Source organism: Oryzias latipes, chromosome 7 (assembly GCF_053564925.1).
Source record: "Oryzias latipes strain Hd-rR chromosome 7, Olatipes_Hd-rR_3.1".
Lineage (NCBI taxonomy): Eukaryota > Metazoa > Chordata > Actinopteri > Beloniformes > Adrianichthyidae > Oryzias > Oryzias latipes.
The window spans coordinates 969,319-995,683 of record NC_136243.1 but is presented as its reverse complement, the minus strand read 5'-3'; the positions used below and the strand labels follow the sequence as shown (position 1 = coordinate 995,683).

General features: G+C 44.2%; 1 protein-coding gene across 4 annotated transcripts in view; it reads right to left on the bottom strand.

The window, feature by feature from the left end:
• Window positions 1–329: 329 nt before the first annotated feature.
• Window positions 330–26,365, bottom strand: part of hdac6 (histone deacetylase 6) — a 42,000-nt gene continuing 15,964 nt past the window's right edge. For 3 of the 4 annotated variants that reach the window (XM_023957113.2, XM_023957114.2, XM_023957116.2), the window contains exons 11-29: window positions 24,367–24,493; window positions 23,190–23,255; window positions 19,120–19,179; window positions 18,959–19,048; window positions 16,391–16,497; window positions 13,074–13,141; window positions 12,849–12,996; window positions 12,626–12,754; window positions 12,388–12,556; window positions 6,492–6,691; window positions 6,237–6,429; window positions 5,978–6,127; window positions 5,730–5,907; window positions 5,541–5,656; window positions 5,282–5,467; window positions 5,104–5,217; window positions 4,869–5,015; window positions 4,673–4,801; window positions 330–650 (exon numbers count right to left, since the gene is read on the bottom strand). In XM_023957113.2, the coding sequence (XP_023812881.1) occupies window positions 582–650; window positions 4,673–4,801; window positions 4,869–5,015; window positions 5,104–5,217; window positions 5,282–5,467; window positions 5,541–5,656; window positions 5,730–5,907; window positions 5,978–6,127; window positions 6,237–6,429; window positions 6,492–6,691; window positions 12,388–12,556; window positions 12,626–12,754; window positions 12,849–12,996; window positions 13,074–13,141; window positions 16,391–16,497; window positions 18,959–19,048; window positions 19,120–19,179; window positions 23,190–23,255; window positions 24,367–24,493 (2,446 nt within the window). In that variant the 3' untranslated portion in view covers window positions 330–581. The remainder of the gene's footprint in view (window positions 651–4,672; window positions 4,802–4,868; window positions 5,016–5,103; window positions 5,218–5,281; window positions 5,468–5,540; window positions 5,657–5,729; window positions 5,908–5,977; window positions 6,128–6,236; window positions 6,430–6,491; window positions 6,692–12,387; window positions 12,557–12,625; window positions 12,755–12,848; window positions 12,997–13,073; window positions 13,142–16,390; window positions 16,498–18,958; window positions 19,049–19,119; window positions 19,180–23,189; window positions 23,256–24,366; window positions 24,494–26,365) is intronic. The other variant, XM_078949994.1, reaches the window with a different exon arrangement.

Here is a 26,365-nt window from a genome sequence, read left to right as displayed (position 1 = left end):
CACGCTATAGATCAACTGTACTGGAACTAATAACCTAGAAAGGAAATCGATACCAAGATACCTAAAATTGCTTGATTTAGTATTTCATTGATTATAAAACTGATGAATTTTGTCTGACTAGATGAAAACCTTTTTCTTGTTCAGCAGATAGATGACTTTGAAACCTGGATAATTAATATAACTTGGACAAAGCTTTTTTTAATGTAACTGACCAGCCGTTTCCAGTCAAAGCAAAGGCAAACTCTTAATAGAGACAATTCCATATTAAACTTATAAAACACTTCTGATGAGGTTCCGCAAGTGTCAATACCATTGATCAATCAGACGACTTTTGATAAAACACTGGATTTTATTTTAGTACAATGTCCCAACTGACTTATGTGAGTACTCAGAAATAAGGACACAAGGCAGCTTTTAAATGAGCCAACTTCATAGCAAACTGATCAACTGTGTTTATTATAAGTGTTTGGTAATTTTGGTAAATTTAAAGATCTAGAACTGTTGATATCCATAACATATAAAACTGTACAACTCGAGCAAAGTTGAAAGTCAATGATGCATTCTTTCTCCTCTTCCTTCTTTCATTTCCATGGAGGGCTTTCTTCTCCAAACTTGGAGAAGTGGGCAGCGTTTTTGGCCTGGAACAGAACCTGGATACAAACCGCCTTAGTTATTTACCAATGTGGTTATACTTGGAACAGTGTTTTTAAACCTTTTTTGAGCCAAGGTACACTTTTTCTTTCAAAAAAATTACAGGGCAGACAAGCAGCTAAAAAAGGTTTGGACTCCCACAAAAAAAGAGAAAGTCTGTAGTCTGTGTTAACAATAGTGCTGTCATGAGAATATTTTTTTGTGAAATGAACTATTACATGACCTGTAATAAATCGAATTCATTTACTTTTGATCGCAAAGTTTTTTTTCCTTGATAATTGCTATTAAAATCCTTATTTTGAGGTATATTTATTTTAATTTGTGACATTGTGGCGCCGAAGTAAAACATCAAAATACTGTTGTAAGAAGTCAGAACTCTGTTTCCCCCTCTGGTCACCCAGCAACACCAGTGCACAATTCCTGGATGCCGCACACCTGACTCTCATTCATTCATCAAACACAGCATACTTAAGCTTTGGTTAAGTAGTGGCACAAACAAAGTATTGTTTGTGCCACTACTTGTGCCACAAGTATTGTTTCTCTGCCTTCCTTACGAGCGTTGTATTTGGATCTAATCTTCTGTCTCCTGACCCCGTTTCTGAATCTGTTTGCCTGCCCCAACTCTAGTCTGGATCCTGATTACCCCTGTTACTTCTCTCATGCTCTCAAGCTCATGATTGACCCCTTTATCTTGCTGAATATGCTGAAGTGTCACTGGTGGGCTCTCTCCTAACCAGAAAAGCGCAAGAGTGGATACTCTTGCGCTGTGCTCTGGACCGGAGGATTGCTGCCCTTCCACTCATGTGATGCACTCACAGCAGCTTCGGGAGGCTTCGGGAGGTGTTTAACCACCCAGCAGACCGCAGCCGCCTACTCATTACGATTCCGGACTCTGGCGATGCGCACATACTGGACAAGCAGCTAGCTGGTGACGGCATACTGTGAGGGACTCACCACCGAGCTGCAGCAGGAATTGGCTGCAAGGAGTAATTTTCCTTGGATCAAATCATTGCTCTCACCATCAAACTGGATAACCTGCTGAGAACCCGGCGGCCACGCCATTCAGCATCAGTGAATGTCATGCCCATCTCACCATTTCTCCCAGGGGCCACTGGCTCTGATCACGAGCCCATGCAACTCAGCGCTCCACCCAGCTCTCTCCAGGGGAGAGAACGAGGAGCTTCCAGGGGAGCCTCTGCCTCTTCTGTGGCCAGCCTGGCCACATTCGCAACACCTGTCCCAATCGCCACCCAAGATGCTCTGCAGAACTGGTGAATGAACCCAGGTTCACCTTTACTCTGCCTATTTCCCTGCGCTTTGAAAACCACGTAGTAAGTCCCCTCGTTGTCCCCTCTTCCTCGGTCTGCCTTGGCTGGAGAGGCATGATCCAACCATAAACTGGTCAGAGCACAGACTCATATTCACCTCAGCTCATTGCAGATGACACTGCCTTCAGACCACAATGAAGTCTGAAAGCTTTGCTCCATTAAGGTTGATCACAGCCACCACCCTCGCAGAGATCAGCGCAACAGGGGGGGTGAATCATACAAGGACCTGCGAGACACCTTGAACAGGCAGCATGCCACAAAGCTCCCTCCACACTGGTCCTACGACTGTGCCATCAAGCTCTTGTCCAGAGCTATGCCCACCCGAGAACAGGTGTTCCCGCCGACCGTCAACATCCCCAGCCTCATTTTACTTCTTTGTCAAAAAGAAAAATAATGGGCTGAGGTCGTGTATTGACTACCACAGCCTTAATGACGTGACTTTTGAATACCGGTATCCCCTGCCTCTGGTTCCTGCAGCTCTCAAGCAGCTTCTCACAGCTCGCTTCTTCACAAAGCTGGATCTGAGGAGTGCCTACAACCTCATCCCCATACAAGCAAGGGATGAATGGAAAACTGACTTTTCAACCACCACTGGACACTATGAGTACTTAGTAATGCTCTTTGGTCTCTGTAACACCCCCTCTGTTTTCCAGGCTTTCGTAAATAATATCTTCATGTCATGCTGCAATGCTTCGTTGTTGTCTACATTGACGACATCCTGATCTACTTGGACACGTTGGAGGAGCATGTTGCACATGTTCATCAGGTGTTACAGCAGCTGATCCAACATAACCTGTCTGCCAACGAAGAGAAGTGTGAGTTCCACAAGACCTCTCTCTGTTTTCTGGGTTATGTGATCAGTGCGGGAGGCATGGCAATGGACCAGGGCAAGGTAGAGGTGGAGCTGCAGTGGACCACAGTGAAAGAGCTGCAGTGGTTCCTCGGATTCACCAATTTTTACGATTCATTCGTGGCTTTAGCACGGCTCCTCTCACGTCCCTACTGAAGAGCGCTCCCAAACACCTGCTCTGGACTCTGGCAGCCACAGAACCATTCCGGACTCTTAAACAGCACTTTACCCACGCGCCCATCTGCCCTGTGACTGGAAGTAAGTAGTAAGTACGTTCAAATCCAGGCCGAGTCTTACCAATGACTATCATCGTCCTTCGTGATGGGTGACTGACATCCCGATGGAGAGACACCATCGTGATGCCACGCCCCCGCCACGTTGCGAGTCGACACCATAAGCCGCGGTTACATGTACAAAATATCTTGATGGGATCAATGGTCGGATTAGAATCCAACCGTGTACATGGGCCCAGAAAAATGTTTTCAGAATATAAAAACGTTCACTAAGGTCACACTTTCAGTCGGAATAAATCATTCGCACATGCGCAGTAGGGTTTGAAAACCGGAAGGATATAAATTCCGCCGAGCGGCTTTTTTTTTTTCAAACTTTATTGAATGTAACAATTCAATACAAAACAATGTTAAACAGCGCCGAGCGGCTATATACATTGACATGTCAGCTCGGTAAAATACGAGATGATCTTCTAAACGTGCTTTTAATAATGTTACGGTTATTATGAAACACCTGTTCGCTCATCATTTGAATTTTAATCCGTGTGGTCAATGCTTTTTCTGGACGGAGCCGGAAAGAAGCCAGGATTAGCAGTATGCTAACACGGGCTAACAACATTAGCTTTGGGTGGCGCTGCACGTAAACATGTGGGAATAACATCAGCCTTTATTTAGTCGGGACACAACTGGAAACACAAATCCACGTCATTGTTTGACTGTTTTCTAAGGAATGAGCGCATTTCTGCTTTGAAGCTCAAACCGCTGTGTGTGCTGACGATCCGAGCTGTGCTCAAAGACACACACTTTTAGACCCGGTTCTGAGTTCAGTAGCTCGTAGCCTCGTACCCCTAGAGGTGCGGGACGGATCGCAGTCTTAAATCTTCCACACACACCGCTTATGGTAACAAAGCACCCCCCCTCCCTTCCCATCAAACACAAAGCTGGAAATCCGCGCTCCGCCGGTCCACTTCACTAGTTAAGTGCAGGAGCGGACTACTTCTTTTCTATTTTGTTTGTTACTTTTTTTGTTAAAGTCACTTCCCTCAGTTTATACTGGATCATTGCGGATTAGTCATTAGTTGGGAAATAAAATAAAAAAAAGTAAAATAATAATAATAATGGATTGGATTTATCTGCGCTTTTCAAGACACTCAAAGCGCTTACAGTGTGTCCATTATTCATTCACTCCTCATTCATACTTGGTGATGGTAAGCTACGGTTGTAGCCACAGCTGCCCTGGGGCAGACTGACAGAGGCGTGGCTGCCATTTCGCGCCTACGGCCCCTCTGACCATCACCGGGAGCATTCATGCTCATTCACACACCAGTGGAGCCACACTGGAGGCAAGGAGGGTGAAGTGTCTTGCCCAAGGACACAACAACACTTGGCTGGTGGGAGCGGGGATCGAACCGCCAACCCTTCGGTCATTGGACGACCTGCTCAACCACCTGAGCCACTGTCGCCCTTTATAACGAATAGCAGTTGTATAAGAACGAAAAATGTAAAAATAGCCCCCCCCCCCGACGATGTCATCGTCCATCCCGATGGTTGACAGCAAACATCGTCAACGGCCAATTTAGGGGCCATCATCCAACCCTACTAGAAAGCCTCACCTGGTGGTGGATGTAGGACTCACACATGTAACACCACACAGAAAGATCAGAGAAGCTCAGAACCATGGGGTGCTCCACCTCTTTGCCGTGAGCCACCATGTGCTCGTTCACGTAGCGCCCACAGAAAACCTGTGACATCAGACAGTTGACGTTCACTTCATAGTACGAAATGTGCCAGGTAGCTGAGCGTTTGTACCTGGTAGCACGTGAGGCAAATCCAGTTCTCTGCCTCAGATCCACAGTCCTGGCAGGGCCGTGACACGTCTATACCTGAGGGAGGGAGGGGCTTTACAGAACCCAGGTGGGAGCACCAGGGCAGTGGATCAACCACATACAGAGATGTCTGAGGAAACAGTCAAAGCAGACTCCAGCACACCTGAGCAGGAGACAAATCAATCACACATGAACAAATACTATCTGACTCCACCCACCTCTTCTGCACACATCAGTCCTGTGTCTTTCTGACACCCCGCCCAACCACACGCTCCTTCCAGCTGTGGCTTGTCTTTTGGTATGGCCATCTCAGGTGTTACCTCAGCAACAGTCTGTGATTGACAGATGTAATAAGAGCTAGATTCGAGAACCTGAGGCAAGTACCTGATTACTCACCTGAGGTAGTGCTATCCTTGACTGGCTGTCACCTTTTAGCACCCGCATTTCTTCAACCGTATCTGAATGTGGGTCGGACTCAGATCTGACTGAGAGGGAGACGGCAGAAAGTGACTGATTTGCTGGGCTTTGACTGATGTCCAGACCGGCCAATCCCTGCATGAGCTGCTCCAGGCCACTCTGCACCTGGTTAGATGAAACATATTCAAGTATTTGCCCCACCTGACGGGGTACCAAAATATTTTAAAGGGGGGGTTACTATAGAGGACTCAAGTCTGCCCATGCTGTTCTGCTCCGACTTCCTGACTCTTCCTTTAGGACCATGTTTCCCACGATGCTTTGGGGATGGCAGGAATGCTCGCACTGACTCTGGAACTTAATGAAAACAGGATCGGGGGGTCATGAGTATCCAAACTAAGTTTTGGTGTCAGACAAGCTCAGCACTCACTCTGAACCCTCAGGCTCTTCCAGTAGGGGGCATGGTGCTGGATGACCTTGTTGATGGCTACTGCAGCGCAGTGGTGAGGGGGGGGGAGGGGGGTCGCCAGTGATGGGGGAGGGTCTCCCAGCAGCACACTGGTGCAGGCAGCCATGGAGTCAGAAATGGATTTGAGGTTGTAGCCTCCCTGAGGACAAATAAGATGTGCTGAAAGGAGCGGGGCATTTCTAAGATATCCGTCGGAAACTTGAACTCACCTCCAGGATGAATAGGACCCGCCCTCCAGCAAGTGACATCAGCATGTGCGTGAAGTGAGCGTATCCTTCTGGAGTCACGTGATATCCACCAAGTGGATCCCCCTGAGCTGCATCAAACCCGGCGGACACCAGAACCAGGCCGGGGTTAAACTATAGATGGGGCAGGACCAGGAGAGTTTATGTTAACTATCGAGGCTCTGAGCTGCCTGCAATCATTTTTAAGTTCGACTAACAAATTCAATATCTACAGTGGTTGTACCTCTGTTGCGATTGGCATGACAACTTGGTGAAACGCTGCCAGGTAGTCAGAGTCCCCCATTCGCCCTCCACTCCACGCCAAATTTACATTATACCCGGCACCTTTGGCCACACCCACATTTTCAGGGGCACCGTCTTTTGATGACGGAAAGAAAGCCCCATTGTCATAGCGGTGGAGGGAGATATAAAGAACACTGCAGGAGAAGAAAGAGTTTGGCACCGAAGGACAGATGTGGAGCCTAATGCTTCCTCTCACCTGTTATCGTCCTCAAATATGTGCTGCGTCCCGTTCCCGTGATGAACATCCCAGTCCAGAATCAAGATTTGTAGATCATGGGAGACTTTCTGTGCATGGCGAGCAGTGAGTGCTGTTGTGTTGAAGAGGCAAAAGCCGCAGGGAAAGTCCATCTCAGCGTGATGGCCTGGAGGACGGACGATGGCCACGGCATTATTTACCTGCAGCCAGAAGATGCCAGCTTAGATGTCATCCACTAATAGGTCTCACTGATCATAGTTAGTATAAAGAGCACCGAGCTATGGAAGGCCATATAAGTCTTATCTGCTTTGTCACAGAAACTTTTTTCATAGCCTGTCTTTACTCCAAATTTGCACATCAATTTACAAGCACTATTATACTCTTACACAAATACTATCAAACTCTTAAACACTTAGTGCACATTCTATCATACTCATACCAGGGGTCGGCAACCGGCGGCTCCGGAGCTGCATGCAAGTTTTTCATGCTCGTGCTGTGGCTCTCTGTGTCTCATATATATATATATATATATATATATATATATATATATATATATATATATATATATATATATATATATATAGTATGTAGGTATATATATATATATATATATATATATATATATATATATATATATAGTATGTAGGTATATATATATATATATATATATATATATATATATATATATATATAGTATGTAGGTATATATATATATATATATATATAGTATGTAGGTATATATATATATATATATATATATATATATATACATATATATATATATATATACCTACATACGGCTGGGTAACTCAGTTGGTAAGGTGCAGAACTGTCATGAAGGGAACCAAGGCTCGATTTCCAGGGGCGGAATGAACAATTAATGGCAATGGAAAATGGGGCAATTATGATGAGTAATTAACATCACCCAGTGAGGGTCCTTGGGCAAGACCCTTAACGCTACTGCCTACCTCACAACATGAGAGACAATGAACAACATGTCATGCCAGCTCAGACGTCGTCCGGTCAAACAAGGTCTGCTGGTGGACCAGAGCACCCTGATGAGAAGTGGGCTACTGGAATAAGACGGAAATGTACTAGAATGCTACTACTCATGTATCCACCCATGGAGAGAATGTGGAATGAATGGTTCCTTCGAAACCCACAATCAAGGCTAACTAACCAAACAACTGGTAGCCCAATGCTCGAACATCCACAAACGGCAACTCCTCCTATCACAACTTGAGATTGAAGTGGTACAATACAATTGCAATACCACCACGGAAGAGCCAGAACAGCAGGAGGAGGCTATTTAACACTCCCGCCCTGACCTTGGGTACACAGCCCCAACAACTACAGATACGCTGAGCTACTGACCTGAAAGACAAGATCACGTCTAGAATGAACACTAGGCAACCCAGACAGCAGCTACAACGGTTAAGTGATGTACTGCCTGAAAGTCTACTGGAAACTGTGAATGAAGCATTGAGGGCAATTCCTACCACAACCATCACAGAAACAAATGAACTGGTTTACACTTCAGCAGCAGTGATCCTTGAGATGCTTGGCTATAAGAGGAACCATGGGAAAAAACAATACCTACCATGCAAGCAACGGTTAGAGGCCAAAATCAAGGCAACTCGGAGGGATGTGAGTAAGCTGACAGAGGCTCAAAAAAGGTACAATGAGAAAGCAAGTACCTACGAGATACAGCCAGATGCCCATACCTGAAGCATTGGAAACTGCCAAACAAAGGCTCCTAACTTTGAGCAGCCGCCTAAAGAGGTACACAAGAGACAATGAAGCCAGACGAATAAACAGGCTGTTCGCAATTCAACCTGCGAAAGTGTACACTCAGGGCAGGGTCAAAACAGCCGAGCAGACCCACCAAGGCTGGAAACTGAACAGTACTGGAAAAGTATATGGGAGAAAGAGACAGCACATAACAGCAATGCCCAGTGGCTGGTCTCTCTGAGAAAGGAACATAGCAACCTCCCTGCACAGAATCCAGTAACATCACAGTGGCAGACATCCAAGAAAGAGTCTAAGGTATGAAGAACTGGACAGCACCGGGGCCTGACATGATACATGCCTACTGGCTAAAGAAACTCACCGCACTCCACAAGCGCCTGGCAGCAAAAGTGCCCATCAAATGTGGGATATACCAAGGTGATGCTCTGTCCCCACTGCTGTTCTGCATAGGTCTGAACCCCCCCAGCCAAATAATCACCAAGACTGGCTATGGATACCGACTCAGAAATGGGGCCAACATCAGTCACCTCCTCTACATGGATGACATCAAGCTATATGCTAAGAGCGAGCGTGACAATAGCCGCGTTTACATGGGCAAAAGTAATCGGAAAAAACGACTGATCGGAAAGAAAATGTGTCATGTAAACGCACAGTTCGGAATACTCTTCCCCGGTCAGACTCGTTCGGATCAAAATTTCTTTCCGATCGAGATAGGTGGGTTATACCGATAGTTTATCCGATCGTGGAGCATGTAAATGGTCATTCCGATCGTGTGTCACTACTGCTCTGGTTTACGTCATGCATAGACGGTGTTTCTCTGAGAGAAAGCTTTTGAGCGCATACAGGACCGACCAGCTGCTCTGTGGATGCCCTGTGAAAAGCGCCGCTCCGCTCTCGCCCCGCTGGTTCTCCCCTCTCTTTCACCCCTCACGAGGGAGATGCTGGGGGGATGCGTGTCCACTGACTTCTGGACCCGGCACCCGAGCTCTGCGTTCGGGTTCCGGTGCCAGTGGACCGGGTGAACCTCTCTGAGCAGAGCAGCCGGATTTATTAATGTGTTTGAGGGGAGGGTGCTTTGTTACGTTGAAAGTTGTCCCCCGAAAAAAATAAAGGCTGATGTTATTCCCAGACATTTACGTGCAGCCAAGCTGCAGATTGCAGCGTTTCCCGCATGGTCCTGGATTTTGTGTCCATCAAAAGGCTAATGTTGTTAGCGCGTGTTAGCATGTCCTAACACTGGGTTCTTCTTCCAGCTCAGTTCTTCCACAAAAAAGCACTGACCACACAGATTAAATATTAAATGATGAGCAAACAGGCACTTCATAATATTCATAACATTAATAAAAGCCGGTTTGGAAGATCGCCTCTTTTACCGATGCATAAATATATGTGACAGCAAAGGTTTGTTTACAACGGGACCATTTTCCTTCCGGTATTTTCGACACTACTGCGCATGCCCAAATGATTTATTCCGACCGAAAGTGCGACCATGTGAACGTTTCTTCTAATCGGAAAAAGGTTTTCTGATCCCATGTGCACGGGTGAATTTTAACCCGACCATTGATCCGATCAAGATATTCTGCCCATGTAACCGCGGCTAATGACTCCCTGATCCACACCACCAGGATCAACAGTACTGAATGGAGTCATTTGGGCTCGAGAAATGCAGCCGGATGGTGACAAAGAGAGGCAAGGTAGTCCACACAGGAGGGGTCTCACCCCCAGAAGGAACAATAGCAGACATTGAGGACAGTTACAAGTACCTTGGAATTCCGCCGGCAAATGGCAGCCTGGAGCAGGCAACAAGGAAAGCTGCAACAGCTAAATACCTCCAACGAGTAAGGCAAGTCCTGAGAAGCCAGCTCAATGGCAAAAATAAGACCTGGGCAATAAACAGCTACGCACTGCCAGTTATCAGATACCCTGCAGGAATAATAAGATGGCCAAAGGAAGAGATACATCTGGCTGTATCTCCTAGGTACTTGCTTTCTCATGGTACCTCTGTCAGCTTACTCACATCCTTCCGAGTTGCCTTGATTTTGGCCTCTAACCGTTGCTTCCATGGTGGGTACTGTTTTCTTTCATGGTTGCTCTTATAGCCAAGCATCTCAAGGATCACTGCTGCTGAAGTGTAAACAAGTTCATTTGTTTCTGTGATGGTTGTGGTAGGAATTGCCCTCAATGCTTCATTCACAGTTTCCAGTAGAATTTCAGGCGGTACATCACTTAACCTTTGTAGCTGGTGTCAGGGTTGCCTAGTGTTCATTGTAGACATGATCTTGTCTTTCAGGTCAGTTGCTGCTTTGCTCAGCGTAATTGTGGTTGTTGGGGCTGTATACGCAATCTCAGGGTGGGAGTGTGGTATACCTCCTCTCTGACCTGTTGTTCTGGCTCTCCCGTGGCACTGTATTGTATCGCTTAAATCTCAAGTTGTGATAGGAGTTGCCGTTTGTGGATGTTAGTGCACTGGGCTACCAGTTGTTTGGCAGTTAGCCTTGATTGTGGGTTTCGAAGCATCCATTTATTCCACATTCTCTGGGTGGGATTGCTTGAGTAGTAGCATTATAACAGAACCTTGTTCTCACATCTAGTCTATTTTCGTTTTGTTCCAGTAGCCCACTTTCCATCAGGGTGCTCTGGTCCCTCAGCACCTGACGCAGACCTTGTTTGGCCGGGCGACGTCTGAGCCGGCATGACATGTGGTTAATTGTCTCTCATGTTGTGAGGTAGGCATTAGCGTTAAGGATCTTGCCCAAGGACCCTCACTGGGTGATGTTAATTGCCTGTCATTGTTATGGTAATTTCCCAATTTCCATTGTTATGGTAATTGCCCCATTTCCATTGCCACTTTCCATTACCATTAATTGTTCATTCCGTCCTGGTTTCTTGCATGACAGTCCTACACCTTACCAACCGAGCTACCCAGCCGGTAATATATTTATATGTATATATATATATATATATATATATATATATATATATATATATATACATATATATATATATATATATATATATATATATATATATATATATATATATTTTTATATATATATATACACACATATATAGAAATGCATCAAATGTTGATGACTCCACCTTTTTTAACACACTGTCAGCTCAATCTGGCCCAACGTTTGTCACTGGAGGAGATTTCAACCTGGTTCTAGACCCTGAACTCGACAGACTAAGTTCAGCGGGGAAACAGCAAAGCTCGTACTCAGCCGGAACTCTCAGGCAGTGTATGGTTGAAGTGGGTTTCTGCGATACTTGGCGCCTTGTCACCAAAACACCAAAGATTTCACCTTATTTTCTCCTGTTCACCATGCTTACACCTGGTTAGTTAGTAATTTTTTTCAACAAACTCAGCAGGTAGCCGTGCACTGGCACTTGTAATCCGGCAGCTGCAGGCGCATAGTTACATATTGTACAGCAGCCGCCAAGGTTTTTAGCAAAGGTTTTAATTAAACAGCAGCTGGACGATTTTCTTGACATTGGTCAGCCACCACCCTGGCACATTTCAAGGTAGTGCTGTGGTAGTCCAGTTCCCTCTAATTTTTCACATGTCTGTGCTTATGCACAAGCTTCTTGAGCACACTGAGCAAAATTAAACCAATAAATATTTCTCTTCCATTCAATCATCCCACTATACTTTACTCTGCTGCCTGCTTCCAACTGACGCCAATCTCCAATACACACTCTCTGATAACTAACAACTCACTCACAGATAATATGAAGACTTTTACATGGAAAATTTTGAAGAATGTAAGACATTTTAAAAAGAAAAATCAAAGTTTAAGAGCCCAGAGTCAATACTTTGATAGTTGAATGGTTACTGTAGTTGAATATCTTCTTAACATTTTAGGCTTTGTAGAACTCAAAGCTTTTATTTGAATTTGGGGGATTTGAAGGTTTCGCAAGTCATTTTCAAAGGAGTTAAAAAAGTAGTAGTTGGTTGAAAAGCTTAAAAAGTTAAAGAGTTATGAAGTTAAAAGTTTTGAGAGCCCATAGCTATTTATTTTTGCAGTCCCAAAATAGGTAAAGACCCCCAAAATCAGAGACTGCAAACCTGTTCCCTAACCTCGCCTGTAATGTAGTCTATTGGAAGCCTTGTCCTGTAACATATCAGCTACCTGTCAGGTTTTACCTGTCCGTTTAACATATGCTCCACAGCAGCAAAGCAGCTTCCAGCAGCTAGCTGGGCGGACTGGAAGCTCTGATTGCTGATGAAGATGGAGACAAACTCATCCCCCAGCCTGTGAAGGTCTCTGGGCTTCATGGTTGCCGTTGCACTCATCTGTTGGATATGCTGCAAACTGGACAAACACACAGGGTCAGCAAGGTTAATAATGGTGGGGGGTGTCTTATTTGTGGCACCTCCTTACCTGTGACACATAGCCAGCTCCTCCTCTGTTGCCAAGCGACTCTGTATTAGCTGGCAGCGGTCGACTAATCCCAGCTGCTGGTGCCTAGAGAATATCTTGAAGATCCTTTGCGGCTGCTCTGGGTGGTGTCTAAGACATGTCATCAAATAACCACATTTACAGCTGCACCTTTATAGCTTCACCTTTACACCAACATACTCACTCACTTCAGCACAAAGCTCACCTGTCCCACAAATTTACGTGCTCCATCATTCTCTCATCATAGACCAAGCCTGTGATAGTGGCAGCAGCAAGGGCAGGGGCCACAGTTGTTGTGCTTGTGTGACCTGAAACTGTCTTGGTTGAGTCAGCCTCAGCGGAGGAAGTTCCCTCTGTGCAGACAACAGGGAGTTTAATGGAAAGCAGCAAAACTCTGGCTGTGTGCAATGCACATATGAGTGTTTGTTACCCAAAACTTGGAGGAAGGCCCAGTGAACGTACAGTGCAGAGATGGTTTGAGAGATAGAATGCATGGCGCTGAGAGACAGAAAGTTCAAATCAGGAAAGACCGGTGAATTAAACTACAGTCGTGGCCAAAGGTTTTGAGAATTACATAAATATTAGAAATTGGAAAGGTTGCTTCTTAAGTTTTTATAATAGCAATTTGCATATACTCAAGAATGTTATGAAGAGTGATCAGATGAATTGCAATGTCCTTCTTCGCCATGAAATTAACTTAATCCTGAAAAACAACTTTCCACTGCTTTCATTGCCGTCTTTAAAGAACCTGTGAAGATCATTTCAGTAATCGTCTTGTTAACTCAGGAGAGAATGTTGAAGATCATGGTGTCAGGCAGACTGGGTTAGAATGGCAGACTTGACATGTTAAAAGAAGGGTGATGCTTGAAATCATTGATCTTCCATTGGTAACCATGGTAACCTGCAAAGAAACGTGTGCAGCCATCACTGTATTGCATAAAAATGGCTTCATATGCGGGGATATTGTGGCAACTAAGATTGCACCAAAATCGAACATTTATAAGATCATCAAGAACTTCCAGGGAAGAGGTTCAATTCTTGTTAAGAAGGCTTCAGGGCGTCTAGGAAAGTCCAGCAAGCGCCAGGATGGTCTCCTAAAGAGGATTCAGCTGTGGGGTCAGAGTGCCACCAGTGCAGAGCTGCTCAGGAACGGCAGCAGGCAGGTGTGAGCGCATCTGCACACACAGTGAGGCCAAGACTTTAGGAGGAGGGCCTGGTGTCAAGAAGGACAGCAAAGAAGCCACTTCTCTCCAAAAAAAAACCCCATCAGGGACAGATTGATCTCCTGCAAAGAGTATGGTGAATGGACTGCTGAGGACTGGGGCAAAGTCATATTCTCCCATGAAGCCTCTTTCTGATTGTTTGGGAATCTGGAAAAAGGCTTGTCCGGAGAAGAAAAGGTGAGCGCTACCATCAGTCCTGTGTGACGCCAACAGTAAAGCATCCTGAGACCATTCATGTGTGGGGTTGTTTCCCATCCAGGGGAGGGGGCTCACTCACAATTCAGCCCCAAAACACAGGCATGAATAAAGAATAGTACCAAAACACCCTCCAACAATAACTTCTTCCAACAACAGTTTGGTGACAAACATGCATTTTCCAGAACCATGGAGCACCGGGCCATAAGGCTAAAGTGATAACTAAGTGGCTCTGGGACCAAAACATTGAAATTTTGGGTCTATGGCCTGGAAAATCCTCAGATCTTAATCCATTTGAGAACTTGTGGTCAATCCTCAAGAGGCTGGTGGACAAACAAAAACCCACTTATTCCGACAAACTCCAAGAAGTGATTCTGAAAGAAAGGGTTACTATCAGTCAGGAAGTTGATAGAGAGCATGTCCAGTGGAACTGCAGAGGTTCTGAAAAAGAAGGGCCAACACTGCAAATACTGACTTTTTGCATAAATGTCATGTAATTGTCAATAAAAGCACAGAAACAACTGAAACAAAGATCTAAAAACAGTTTTGCAGCAAACTTTGTGAAAACTAATATTTGTTTCATCCTCAAAACTTTTAACCCTTGTTCTATCTTAGATGACCCCCCCCTTCCATTGACGTGTTCTCCCTACCATGACAAAGGTGGATAAAGGTGGAAAGATTTCATGTAATCCATGGACACCAGTGTCATTGAAGAAAAAAGGTTCAGAGCACTGTCTAGTGGGTCTAGATGACCCAACTCCCAACGTTAAAGTGCCTAGGATAGCACAAGGGTTAACCCATTACTGTAGAACAGCAGATAATCTGACCCAGATGCTGATATATTCAACCATGATGCACTTCAATCTTGATGTTTAGAGTTTCAACCCCAATGTCTTCAGCCCTGATATCAAAGTGATCAAATTTGATGTGTTTAACCCTCGTGCTGAACGTCTTCTTCATGTTGAGAACTTCAACACTGACATCTTTAAACCTAACACTATAGTCTTCAATCATGACCTGTTTAACATTGATTCCAAGGTCTTTAAACTTGATGTTGACAACTTGATCCTTGACATCATCAGCCCTGATTCTTACATCTTAAGACTAATCATCCAAACACAAGCCCTTGCATCTTCAATTCTGGCACGTTGAACTCTCAGAGCCTGGCCCCAGACATGGCCCCATCTGGCTTAGACCCATTGGTCTAAGCAGAGTAAATCAGAGTGTAGCAAACTTAGCTCGATTATATCTGTTTATTATCCACTTTTTCTACTGCAAGGCAATGTTTATGTTGATGTTTTAAGTTTGTGTGTTTAACATAACCGAAATAAATGTCTCTCTCAAGTCATGGTCTCTAAATAGTTCAAATGTTGGATTTTTATTGAATTATTTTTGGTTCTTTTGGTGCTGGCTTTGAAAAAGATTTACTTTAAAAAGGAACTTGAAAGGATACGGGAAAAAACATACTTTATTGATTTATTTAAATAAGAAAAGAATACCACTGATGTGTCTTTTATTTCAAATTAAATTTCTCATGGGTTTGTAATATCAAGCTTTGGTTGTTCCAGATTCTGTGTTTAAGCAAAACTAAAGTTTGTTTACATATGAAAAGGTTAAACATTACATATCAGTTGCAGTTAATTTTTCAGTAATTATTGAGTTTGGCCCGTGACTTTACGTCCTTGCTTCATTTCGGCCCACTGTGAATTTGAGTTGGACAGCCCTGGTTTAGCCCATGCCAAATATTTTGAATGCAGTGCCCCTTTCAGAAGCACATTAGTATGCACCGCTCAGAACACAAGGGCGGAGTTGAAAACGCCCCAGTGAGACATTGAGATAACAGGTTGCTGTGTTTTAGCAATGTTTTAAGTTCAGAAAGACATTCTCTCTAGGTGCATATTTTATAATCATGTTAATAAACACAGATTTATTTGGAAGTTTTAAACATGCTCTGTATTGTTCATTACAGTTTCACACCTGCCATACAAAAATGGAATCAAACCCATCTTAGCATCTGTGATTCCTTATGTGGAGGTGTTCAACTCACTCAGGAGTCCAGCACAATGACATCAAAATTATACAGACAGAAGAACCACCTGAATTAAATGGAAAGGCTGACTATAGGATGCAGCATTTTTGACTGATTAAACTTTTTTACAAAAAAAAAAATCAACATAAAAATCTGAGAAAAATTGTACAACTATCGATCCATATTTCAAACCAGCTTAATTTATTTCAGGGTCATCCCAACCAGTTTTTGGTGAAGGTAGGGGACAGATATCTGATTGTTTGATTTCTTCTCAGTTATTTGGTGTACCTCAGATGTTACCTTTCAGAGGGTCCAGTGGGGGGATTCAAAGGAGGGCAGGCTCTACCCAGCAAAGCTCGGACACAGGCTGCAGCGCCTTCTGCTGTCGCCTTCAGGTTGTAACCTCCCTAAACACAAACACAGCAATGTTCAAGAGGTTGTGGTGAAGGCATGTGTTGTTCATCTTTCCGTATATCACTCCAGGGTTAGGGATATAACAAATCAGCAAATCAGATTTCACTGATTCGAGTAGGTCAGGGGTCAGCAACCTGACAAAAAACTGTCAGAGAAGAGGATTAACTGCTAGTTAATTATGCCATATTTTCTAGTTTTGTGGCCTCGCAGGAAATAATTCTCATCGTAATCCCTATAAATGATAGAGGATACAAAAAAAAATTAACATCTCTTGACGAACATTAAAAACAAGAGAAATGATGCCATTCTCTGAAAACACCGGATTTTCCAAAGGGTGTTGCGGCTCCCTGCGTTTTAATTTCTGTGGAAAATTGATCCAAATGGCTCTTTGAGTGGTAAAGGTTGATGACCCCTGGCATAGGTGGTTTGGCAAAGATTTTTACACTGGATGCCTTTCCTGATTACCCTCTATTTTATCCGGGCTGGGGACCAGGTAAGGAGACCCACTATTGGGCCCCCTTGTGGCTACATAGTAGTAGCGTAAAGGGTCTTGCCCAAAGAAACGTTGGATAAAGCTCATTCCCCCTTGGGGAATAAATCCTGGTTTCCCATGCTCCAGTCCTACACGCAGCCAACTGAGCTATCCAGTCACCTAAACAAGCAACATAAGAAAAAATCTTACAACTCAAACCATCTTTGCACTCCAATGTCAAAAAGGAACGAACACTGAGGATGTCCTGAGTCATTTGATTTTGAAGAAAATCTGCCGACACCAAGTCCTGATCTGATACTTTTGCAATACAGTAAAAAAATTGAACAGATTTTAACAGATCCAGACTGTCCCAAATTTTTCTTTTATTACAATTATTTTGTCATTTAACACTTAAACAGACCACTTCTGTTAAAAAAGCTTGGACAATCAACACAAGTTTGTGTAATTATCATTCAGAAAAAATAGCTTACTATTACTAATAATGATAAGTTAGTCATGTGAGAATGTTTGGTGACTGTAGCTTCAGTATCCTCAGAATTATTGAATATTTTTGATCAGATGAGATTGGTATCTCCATTTAAAATTCAAACATTAAAAATAAGTTGTTTTTTTTCAAAAACATTGTTGTAGCATAAATATGGTGATCAGTAATCATGACTAGCTCATATCAATAGAACCATTGAAGAAAATGCTAGAGACACTTCAAAGCATTTTTTAATAGAGTCATGGAGCTCAGAAGGCAGAATATCTGAATATCTCGCTAACTTTCCTGAGCTGTTTTTGTGTGCTTCCTGCTCAAACTAGTGTCGTTGTAGGTACCAAAACATTTTGGCCTGCAATAAGTGTTGCCTGCGACTAATGATGTCGTCACAGTATCTGATTGGCTGTACGTTGGTCCGATGACGTATACGATAGTCATTTGTCTGGACAAATTACAATACTACCATAGAAGAAGAAATTATTAGGTCTGTTGTGAACAAACAAAGCTCCGAAATAGAGCGAGATGATCATCTAAAAGAGCCTTTTAATTGTTATGATTATTATTAAGTGCATGTTCACTTAAAGCTTTTTAAATCCCTGTGGCCAGTGCTTTGTTATTGGTAGAACGGACCTGGAAGAAGGGTTAGGATTAAGTTAATACGTGCTAACAACATTTAGCCGTGGATGAACTGAAACTGGAATAACATCAGCCTTTATTTTGTCTGGACACGACTGGAAACACAAATTCACATGATTGTTTGCATGGTTTCTCAGGACTGTTCACTTGAAAGCCGCCTCCACTAGGGCACACACCGTCCCAAAGCCGCTTTCCTGCTTGGAGACATGGTTCTCCTGAGTCGCCAGCTCACTCACACAGAGCAGCCGAACGGACTGCGGCCCGAATCCGTCTCTGGACCGCACACCGTAACAAAGCACCCTCCCCCGCCTGCGAACTCGAAGCTACGTGACTCCATCTGTTCTGCTCAGAAACACGGTTCACTCTGTGGAGCAGCAGGTTCATTCTAACAGAAACAGATCTTTACAAAGGGGGTTGTGGCAAAATCTCTCTGTAAACACTACAAAGAATAATGTCAGACACAACTTAAAAGGGAAAAGAACTTTAGGTTACAAAAGGAAACGTGAAGTGGAAATATGTAGAGCCCGAGCAGATCTCCACGCTACGTAGTTTGTCCAAGTGGGGCTACCGTAGTGTGATGTCATCATTAGTGTCAGGCCCCTAAAGACTTATTGCAGGCCGAACAGTTTTTGTACCTACACCGTATTCTGCTGCACTTTATGGCAACAAAATGTCATGATCTGTTCATTATATGCAGACTTCTAGGATAATTTTTATCTGTAATAATAAGTGTAAAATATATAGCACTTATCATAATAATAATAAAATATATTTCAGATACCCGATTGGGGTGCAACACCTGATTCTGACTGAGTCTGAAACTACTTAACTTAAACTACTGTACCTCTAGAACGAGAACCAGTCGACCTTCAGCCAGACTCATCAGCATGTGTGTCAGTGTGTGAAAGCACTGAGGACTCACATTCATTTCCCCCTGAAGACACACAGTAGGAGAACAGCTCAAAGCACAGTCTGACCCAAAGCGTAGTGCTGGTTTGGTTTTACCTTAGGATCTCCAGCTGCAGCATCAAATCCAGCAGAGACCAGAACCAGCTGGGGCTGAAACTACAAATGCAAACAGGACTTTCAGAACTTCACACTTACACTGTGCAACCAAACAGAGAATGATAAAAGGACTGGACTTAAACATGTAGTAACAAACATGGAAAATAGTTGTGTGCATCTCTTTTTAGTGTGCATTTGCTGGTGTTGGCTTGCATTACTCAGTCCAACTATGTTTTTGCTTGTGTGCAAATGTGTATTTATGTGTCAGCTGGTGTGTGCTTGTACATGTGTATGTATTTGATATTTATTATTTATTTAATATTTATTTGAACAGGGACATTATTGAACATTTCTGTAAATTAGCCCATGTTAGCTGCAAAGCTCATTTTCAACTGGGCAATTTTACCAACAACAAACACCGAAAACACGAAATCGACTATGCGATGTGTCCATGGCAGCCGTGGTGCAGAGGTAGCATGGCTAACCTCTAATCGGAAGATTGCAGGTACGGCAAAAGTGGTTACAGAATAGCACAAGTGTTTGGGAGCGCAGCCACCATGAGTGTGTGCCCATAGGTGAATGGAACTGTGACTGTAAGGGTCGCTTTATACTTCAAAGCGATTTGGAATGGCTCGAGTGTCATTGGTTGCAGTGTCATCAGAGTGGAATTGCATCAATTGCTAGGAAATGTGACACCTGCTGATGACATCACCCACGACTGGAATATAAATAACCCTTAAAGCAATTGCGTAATTTTACCAAAGTTTATTTCAAGCAATAGTATGAAATGATGGAGTAAATGCTTTTTTTTACACTGCAGGTGATGAAAACTTCACTGAAGAAGTTAGAAAATACCTAACCTCACACACAGACACAGTGGAAAAGATAGAAAACACAGCAAGTTACTGGAAAGAGATATCATATACAGTGGTGGACAAAATTGTTGGCACCCGTCAGGTAACCCTTGTGCTATCCTAGGCACTTTACCATTGGGATTTGGGTCATCTAGACCCACTAGACAGAGCTCTGAACCTTTTTTCTTCAATGACACTGGTGTCCATGGATTACATGAAATCTTTCCACCTTTATCCACCTTTGTCATGGTAGGGAGAACACGTCAATGTAAGGGGGGGGGGGGGTCATCTAAGATAGCACAAGGGTTAAAGAAAGTCCACAATGCTCACTGAAATGATTTGAAACGTTCAAAAGTAATAATAAATTAAAATGTATTGAAAATTAAATAATCAAAATCAGCCATTACTTTTGAGTTGTTGATTAACAGATCAAATCAAATCATAGACGGCCACTTTAGAATAGTCCAACGCTTTTCTCTGAGCCATTCTTGGGGGTTTTTGGCTGGGTGTTTTGGACCCTTGTCCTGTTGGAAGACCCATGACCTGCTACTGAGACCAAGCTTTCTGACACTAGGCAGCACATTTCTATCCAGAATGCCTTGATAATCTGGAGATTTCATTTTACCTTGTACAACTTCAAGACACCCTGTGGCAGATGCAGCAAAGCAGCCCCAAAACAGAACTGAGCCTCCTCCATGTTTCACAGTAGGGACAGTGTTCTTTTCGTTGGATGCTTCATTTTTGAGTATACCAACATAGAGCTGATGTGCCTCACCAAAAAGCTCCAGTTTTGTCTCATCTGTCCAAAGGACATTTTCCCAGAAGCTTTGTGGCTTGTCAATATGCATTTTTGCAAATTCCAGTCTGGCTTTTTTCTGATTTCCTTTCAACAGTGGTGTCCTCCTTGGTCGTCTCCCATGAAGTCCACTCTGGCTCAAACAACCACGAATGGTGCGATCTGACACTGATGTACCTTGATCTAGGAGTTCACCTTTAATGTCTTTGGAGGTTGTTCTGGACTCTTTGGATACAGTTCCAACTATCCGTCTCCTCAATTTGTCATCAATGTTCCTCTTCGTCCAGGGAGGTTGGCTACCGTCCCTTGAGTCTGAAACTTCTGAATAATATGTGCCACTGTGGTTACAGGAACTTCAAGCTGCTTAGTGATGGTTTTATAGCCTTTACCTTTATGATGTTGGTCTATAATTTTGTTTCTAATGTCCTGGGACAATTCTCTCCTTGGCTTTCTGTTGTCCATGGTCAGTGTGGTACACACCTTTTCACCAAACAGCAACGTGACTATTTGTCTCCCTTTAAATAGTCAGACTGACTGATTATGGGTTTGAAAACAGCTGTGATGTCAATTAAAAGACATACCTGAGTTCACCATTGTTGGAATAATGTACCCGTAATTGACGGGTTACAGAGCGCACCTGTTTACAAGCCGCACCCACCCAATTTAATGAAAATTAACCACTTTTTATATACACAAGCCAAACTTGTATACAAGCCGCACGTTGTGGCAATTTAAATGGCACGTCACTGAGACCACAGTACTCTCAAAGAGGGAGTAGTAAATAGTATTATTGATTTGAACACACCCACATCTGCCAAACAGCATGGACCTGACTTCAGCTCACAGCTTCCTCACTTACGGTGTGGAAATTTACACTCAGATTCCCCACTTCCCATGAGTCTTAGGGGTTTAATGCGGGGCTAACCCCCGGTTCGCTACACTGTGTTGTAAATTAAGGGAGGTATATTTGCTGAAACCATGTGCGTGTTTAAGAAGAAGCAGGGAGCTGCAGCCGAACGCGAGAGCAGCTCTCCCCTCCTTCCGGCAGTAACACGGCAGCAATGTGGAAATAACAGGGCCGGTTAAAAAAACATACCAGTAAAAGAGAGCAGCAGTGACTTACAAGCGCGCGCGGCACGCGCCTATATGTGCTCTACGCGGCTCAGCGCAGCGCGTGCGTCAGAAGTTTCCTACCTCAACAGTGAAGGAAACTTCTGGCACGCAGCAGACCGGCTTTTCCAAACCCGTTGGTTTCACACCGCTTTTAACTTGAAAGCTGCGTCACATTGTAGTGGCGGTCACGTGCACGTTGGGTCTAATGACACCAAAGGATTGTGGGATGCGGCTGAGCATGGGTGTTTCTTTTATTGCACCATGACTTAAGTGTCTAACAACTGAAGTGAGGTCCATGCTGTTTGGCTGCTTGAGTGTGTGTTAGCCCTTGTGCTATCTTAGATGACCCCACCCTTCCATTGAGGTGTTCTCCCTACCATGACAAAGGAAGATAAAGGTGGAAAGATTTCATGTAATCCATTGACACCAGTGAAGATCATAAATCATTGAAGAAAAAAGGTTCAGAGCACTGTCTAGTGGGTCTAGATGACCCACCTCCCAATGTTAATGTGCCTAGGACAGCACAAGGGTTACAGCAATCACGCTTATTCCTGTCCAAATTTGTTTCACAGGAAGGTGGCGGTGACACCCTTAGGAGAAGGGGATTATCTTTTCGTTTCTCTCCAGCATTCTCCTGGTAACCCGTCTTAGCTGTGTTTAGAATAAAACTAAGGACGTTCTGTGTTAGTTAATCTGTGTGAAAAGGCTTTGCAGGTCAGAAGATGATGTGAGAAGGCTGCAAAAGATAGACATGTGGTAATTAATGTTTTATAATCCTGCTGCAGATGTGCCTTCTTGTTCCACCTCCTTAGAGCTCAGCGCATTTGTAAATCAGGGAAAACCGACAAAGTTAATAAAAGGGGAGGCGACAGAAATATTGCGCCAGAGCGGAGATAGATTGTTACTGGGCATTATTCTCTGTTCGTTCTCCTCATCAAAAGGTACCTTGGTCTGTTTGTCTTTCTTTCCTTGTTCAATAGTTCAAATGTTGCAGGTTGTTTTAACCCAACAATCATGACCCCCTGGGCAATTAGTTCTCAGTCTTTTCTGGAGGTACCATCATTTTTGTCCAGCCCTATTTCATTAGTTTGTTTTTTAAATAATTCTGTTAATCAAAAATTCAAAAGTAATGGCTGATTTTGATGATTTAATTTTCAATAAATTTAAATTTATTGTTACGGTTCTTTTGAGCGTTTCAAGTCATTTCAGTGAGCATTGTGGACTTTCTTTAACTGAGGCATGTTTGCTTTTATGTGTATGTGTTCGTGTGTATGCGCATGTGTGCAAACATATGGCGTGCATGCTACCTCATAGGCTACAGGCAGCAGTACATGCTGGAAAGCAGAGATGTAATCAGCGTCGCTCATCCCAATCTGAAGATCAAACACATAAAAATCACTCCAGTCCACAAATGTTTCCAAATGCCAAGGACCAGCAGTATCAAGGCTTTCCTGCCTTGAGACCTGCTTTCCTCCTCCAGGATGATAGTGACCACTATGCTGCGGAATGGACCAGCATTGCACCTTTGCCACAGACCAGAATACATATTGTGAAGATGTTTGGGAACAAGAACTCAACACAGAAGAAAACAGTCGGAGTGAAACGATTATTCAATTAATCGATTTATATAACTTTTTTATAACTTTAGGAGACAAATGTCGGAAAGGGGCAGCAAAAATTCATTTTTTTTGTCCTTCAAACACTTTGTAAATTAGGTTAATTTAAAATGGAGTACTAATATTGTGCTGCAATCACAATGAATCCCGTTTAATACAGATGGTAATATTATCAGCACAGCTGTTGCTGTGAAGATTCTGCAGTTTAGTGCAGACTCAACTTCAAGACTCCTTTCACCAACTTAAACTATTTTTTTATTGATAATGTTCAATCAGACATAAAAAATATCACAAACATCAGTGCAAACGAAAGGTACCAGAGGCAAAGATAAGATACCAGTAAAAAGACATTTGTTGTCAGAGCTGTAGTACTCGCCATAAACATAGATAATTTATTTTTAAAATTTAGTCAGTGTTTTATTTTGTACTTAGCACCCAACTTCCTGTCCTTGTACTATCTGCTCTGTTTTAAATTGATGCAAATTGAATTAAACTTTGGATCCTGGCAGCTCATTCCTCAGCTCATTTTTTTTTAGTTTTTCTGTTGAAGATCTGGTGCTTTGCTTAGTTCTTTTTTATGACCTGCTGTCACACAGATGGCCTTACATCACAGTATTCTCATAACAAAGAACATTTTTCCGACCTGGTCCAGAAAAATCCCACGTCATCAACCTTTCACAGTTTGATGACGTTTTCCCACACAAAGTAAGTTTGAGGACTTTGGTTTCTTGCAGATGTCTGGCTGCTCAGGTGTAGTATGGTTAACATCCACGTTCTTCATCTTATGACAGAGCTGTCAAGGACATCTAGAAGCCCCTTAAGGATTCCAGACATTTGATGGGACGTTTGATGGTCAGGGTGGACTTACCTTGTTCCAGGGAAGGTTAATGTTTCTGCCTATAGCATGTCCACTTCCAACAAAGCTGCTGTCGGACTCTGGCAGGTGAGGCCAGAAGGAGGCGTGTTCGTACCTATGAATGCTGAAGTACAAGATACTGTATGCCCAAGAACACACACACCCCCACACACACACACAAAATAACATCAATACATATGCACATACAGAGTCCACACACACCCATGCGCGCACGCGCGCGCACACACACACACACACACACACACACACACACACACACACACACACACACACACACACACACACACACACACACACACACACACACACACACACAGTTAACAGTTTCTTTTTCTAAAAAAAGAAATGAATTGCATTTCGTCATCTATTTTGAAGTAACTTCTGATTGAGGCAGAATACAGCGAGGAGGGTCTGGTCTGGTTGGGTGTCTTGCCTTAGACCAGTGCTTCTCAAATAGTGGGGCGCGTCCTAGTTGCAATGCCAGGGGGGATGCGCACTAGCTGCGGTTTAAGGCACAGGCAATATGGGGAATTGCCCAGGGCGCAAATGTTTTTTTTTTTTTTTTTTAACTTGTCCTGTCCAACAGCTGGGCAGACAGATGAGAGCTGAGGGCCTCTTGAGTTGGACATATTTTACTTTAACAAGAGGGGTTATTAATCTTCAGACAAACCAAAGGTGTGTCTGAATAAACCCCTTTTGTAATTGAAGCCAAACTTTATTAATTTCAATCATGTCTGAAAATCTTTGGTGTTGGACCGGACGGAAAAGGAAAGAGGGGAAGAAGAGAGAGGGACGTTAGAGAGAGGGGGGGTAGGGGGTGATAATAGGAGGGGAAGGGGAATAAGACCATGAAGCAGCATAAAGCAACAAGTCTACTGGTTGTTAATCATTATGGTAAGGTTCAAATGTAGAAAAAAAAAAAAAAAAAAAAGGGGCGGAGCCTGTCCACACACACACTCAAATGTTATAAACACACCTGCTAGCTGCAAAAATGTCCACCTGTCGACATGTACACAAAACCGATAGTGTTCACACGCATACTTATGCCTTAAAACCAACTAGTGTGAAATATTTCAGTTATTCAGTCATGCAAACTGTTAGTGCAAAGGTGAGCTAACACCAGTGCTCAGGTGAGTGTTTATGTTCTTCTAAAATGGATGGTGGAACGTGAAAAGAAGGAGGGAGAGTGCCCAGCCATCCCCACCCCAATCCCCCCAACGCCACACGGGAACCGGCAGTGAACAACCGCCGCCCGGGCGACCAAGCCCGCCACCCAGGCCAGGGCCAGCAGGGCCGCCGCAAGGCCCCCAGAGCCAGAGGCCAGGGACGCACGGAGGGAAAGAGAGCGCCGCCCCAGCCTAACCAGGAGAGCAGCCCCCCCCGCCGCGCCGGGAGAACCCAACGCAGGGCCCCACCGGAGAAGGACGCCCACAGCCCCAAACGAGCACCCCACCACCACCCAGGAGTTCCGGGCATCCCCCCGCCCCAACCCCAGGTACGAGCCAGGACCCCCCAAGGGAGACCCGCTCCGCACTCCAGGCAGCCACCCGCCCGGCCCACGGTTGGTCCAGGGAGGAGCGAAGCAGGGGCCCGCCGCCCCCGCCCAGGAGGGGGGGAACCCCGGGCAAAAAAGGGGGCCCACAAGGGGTGTTGTAAATATGGCCCGACCAGGCTCGGCCACAGATGGAAATTTGGCGGGGCCCAGCACCCAGGAGCAAGGACCAGAACCCACCCCCCAGGGACCAGACACCCCCGGCTCAGATGTAATGTGAACCCCCCCACCGCGCGGAGAGAGCACCGCCGGGCCCAGGAAGCCAGCACCCCGGGGACACGGCCGCCGCCGCAAAGGGGCCCGTACCCCCCACCAGGGAAGAGGCAGGGGACAGACGGACCCAGGTCCCACCTTCCTTGCAAAATGTGTGTGCGTGTATGTGTGTTTGAAAGGGTGTGTGTGTGCATGTGTGTGTGTTTATGTTGGGATGTATATATT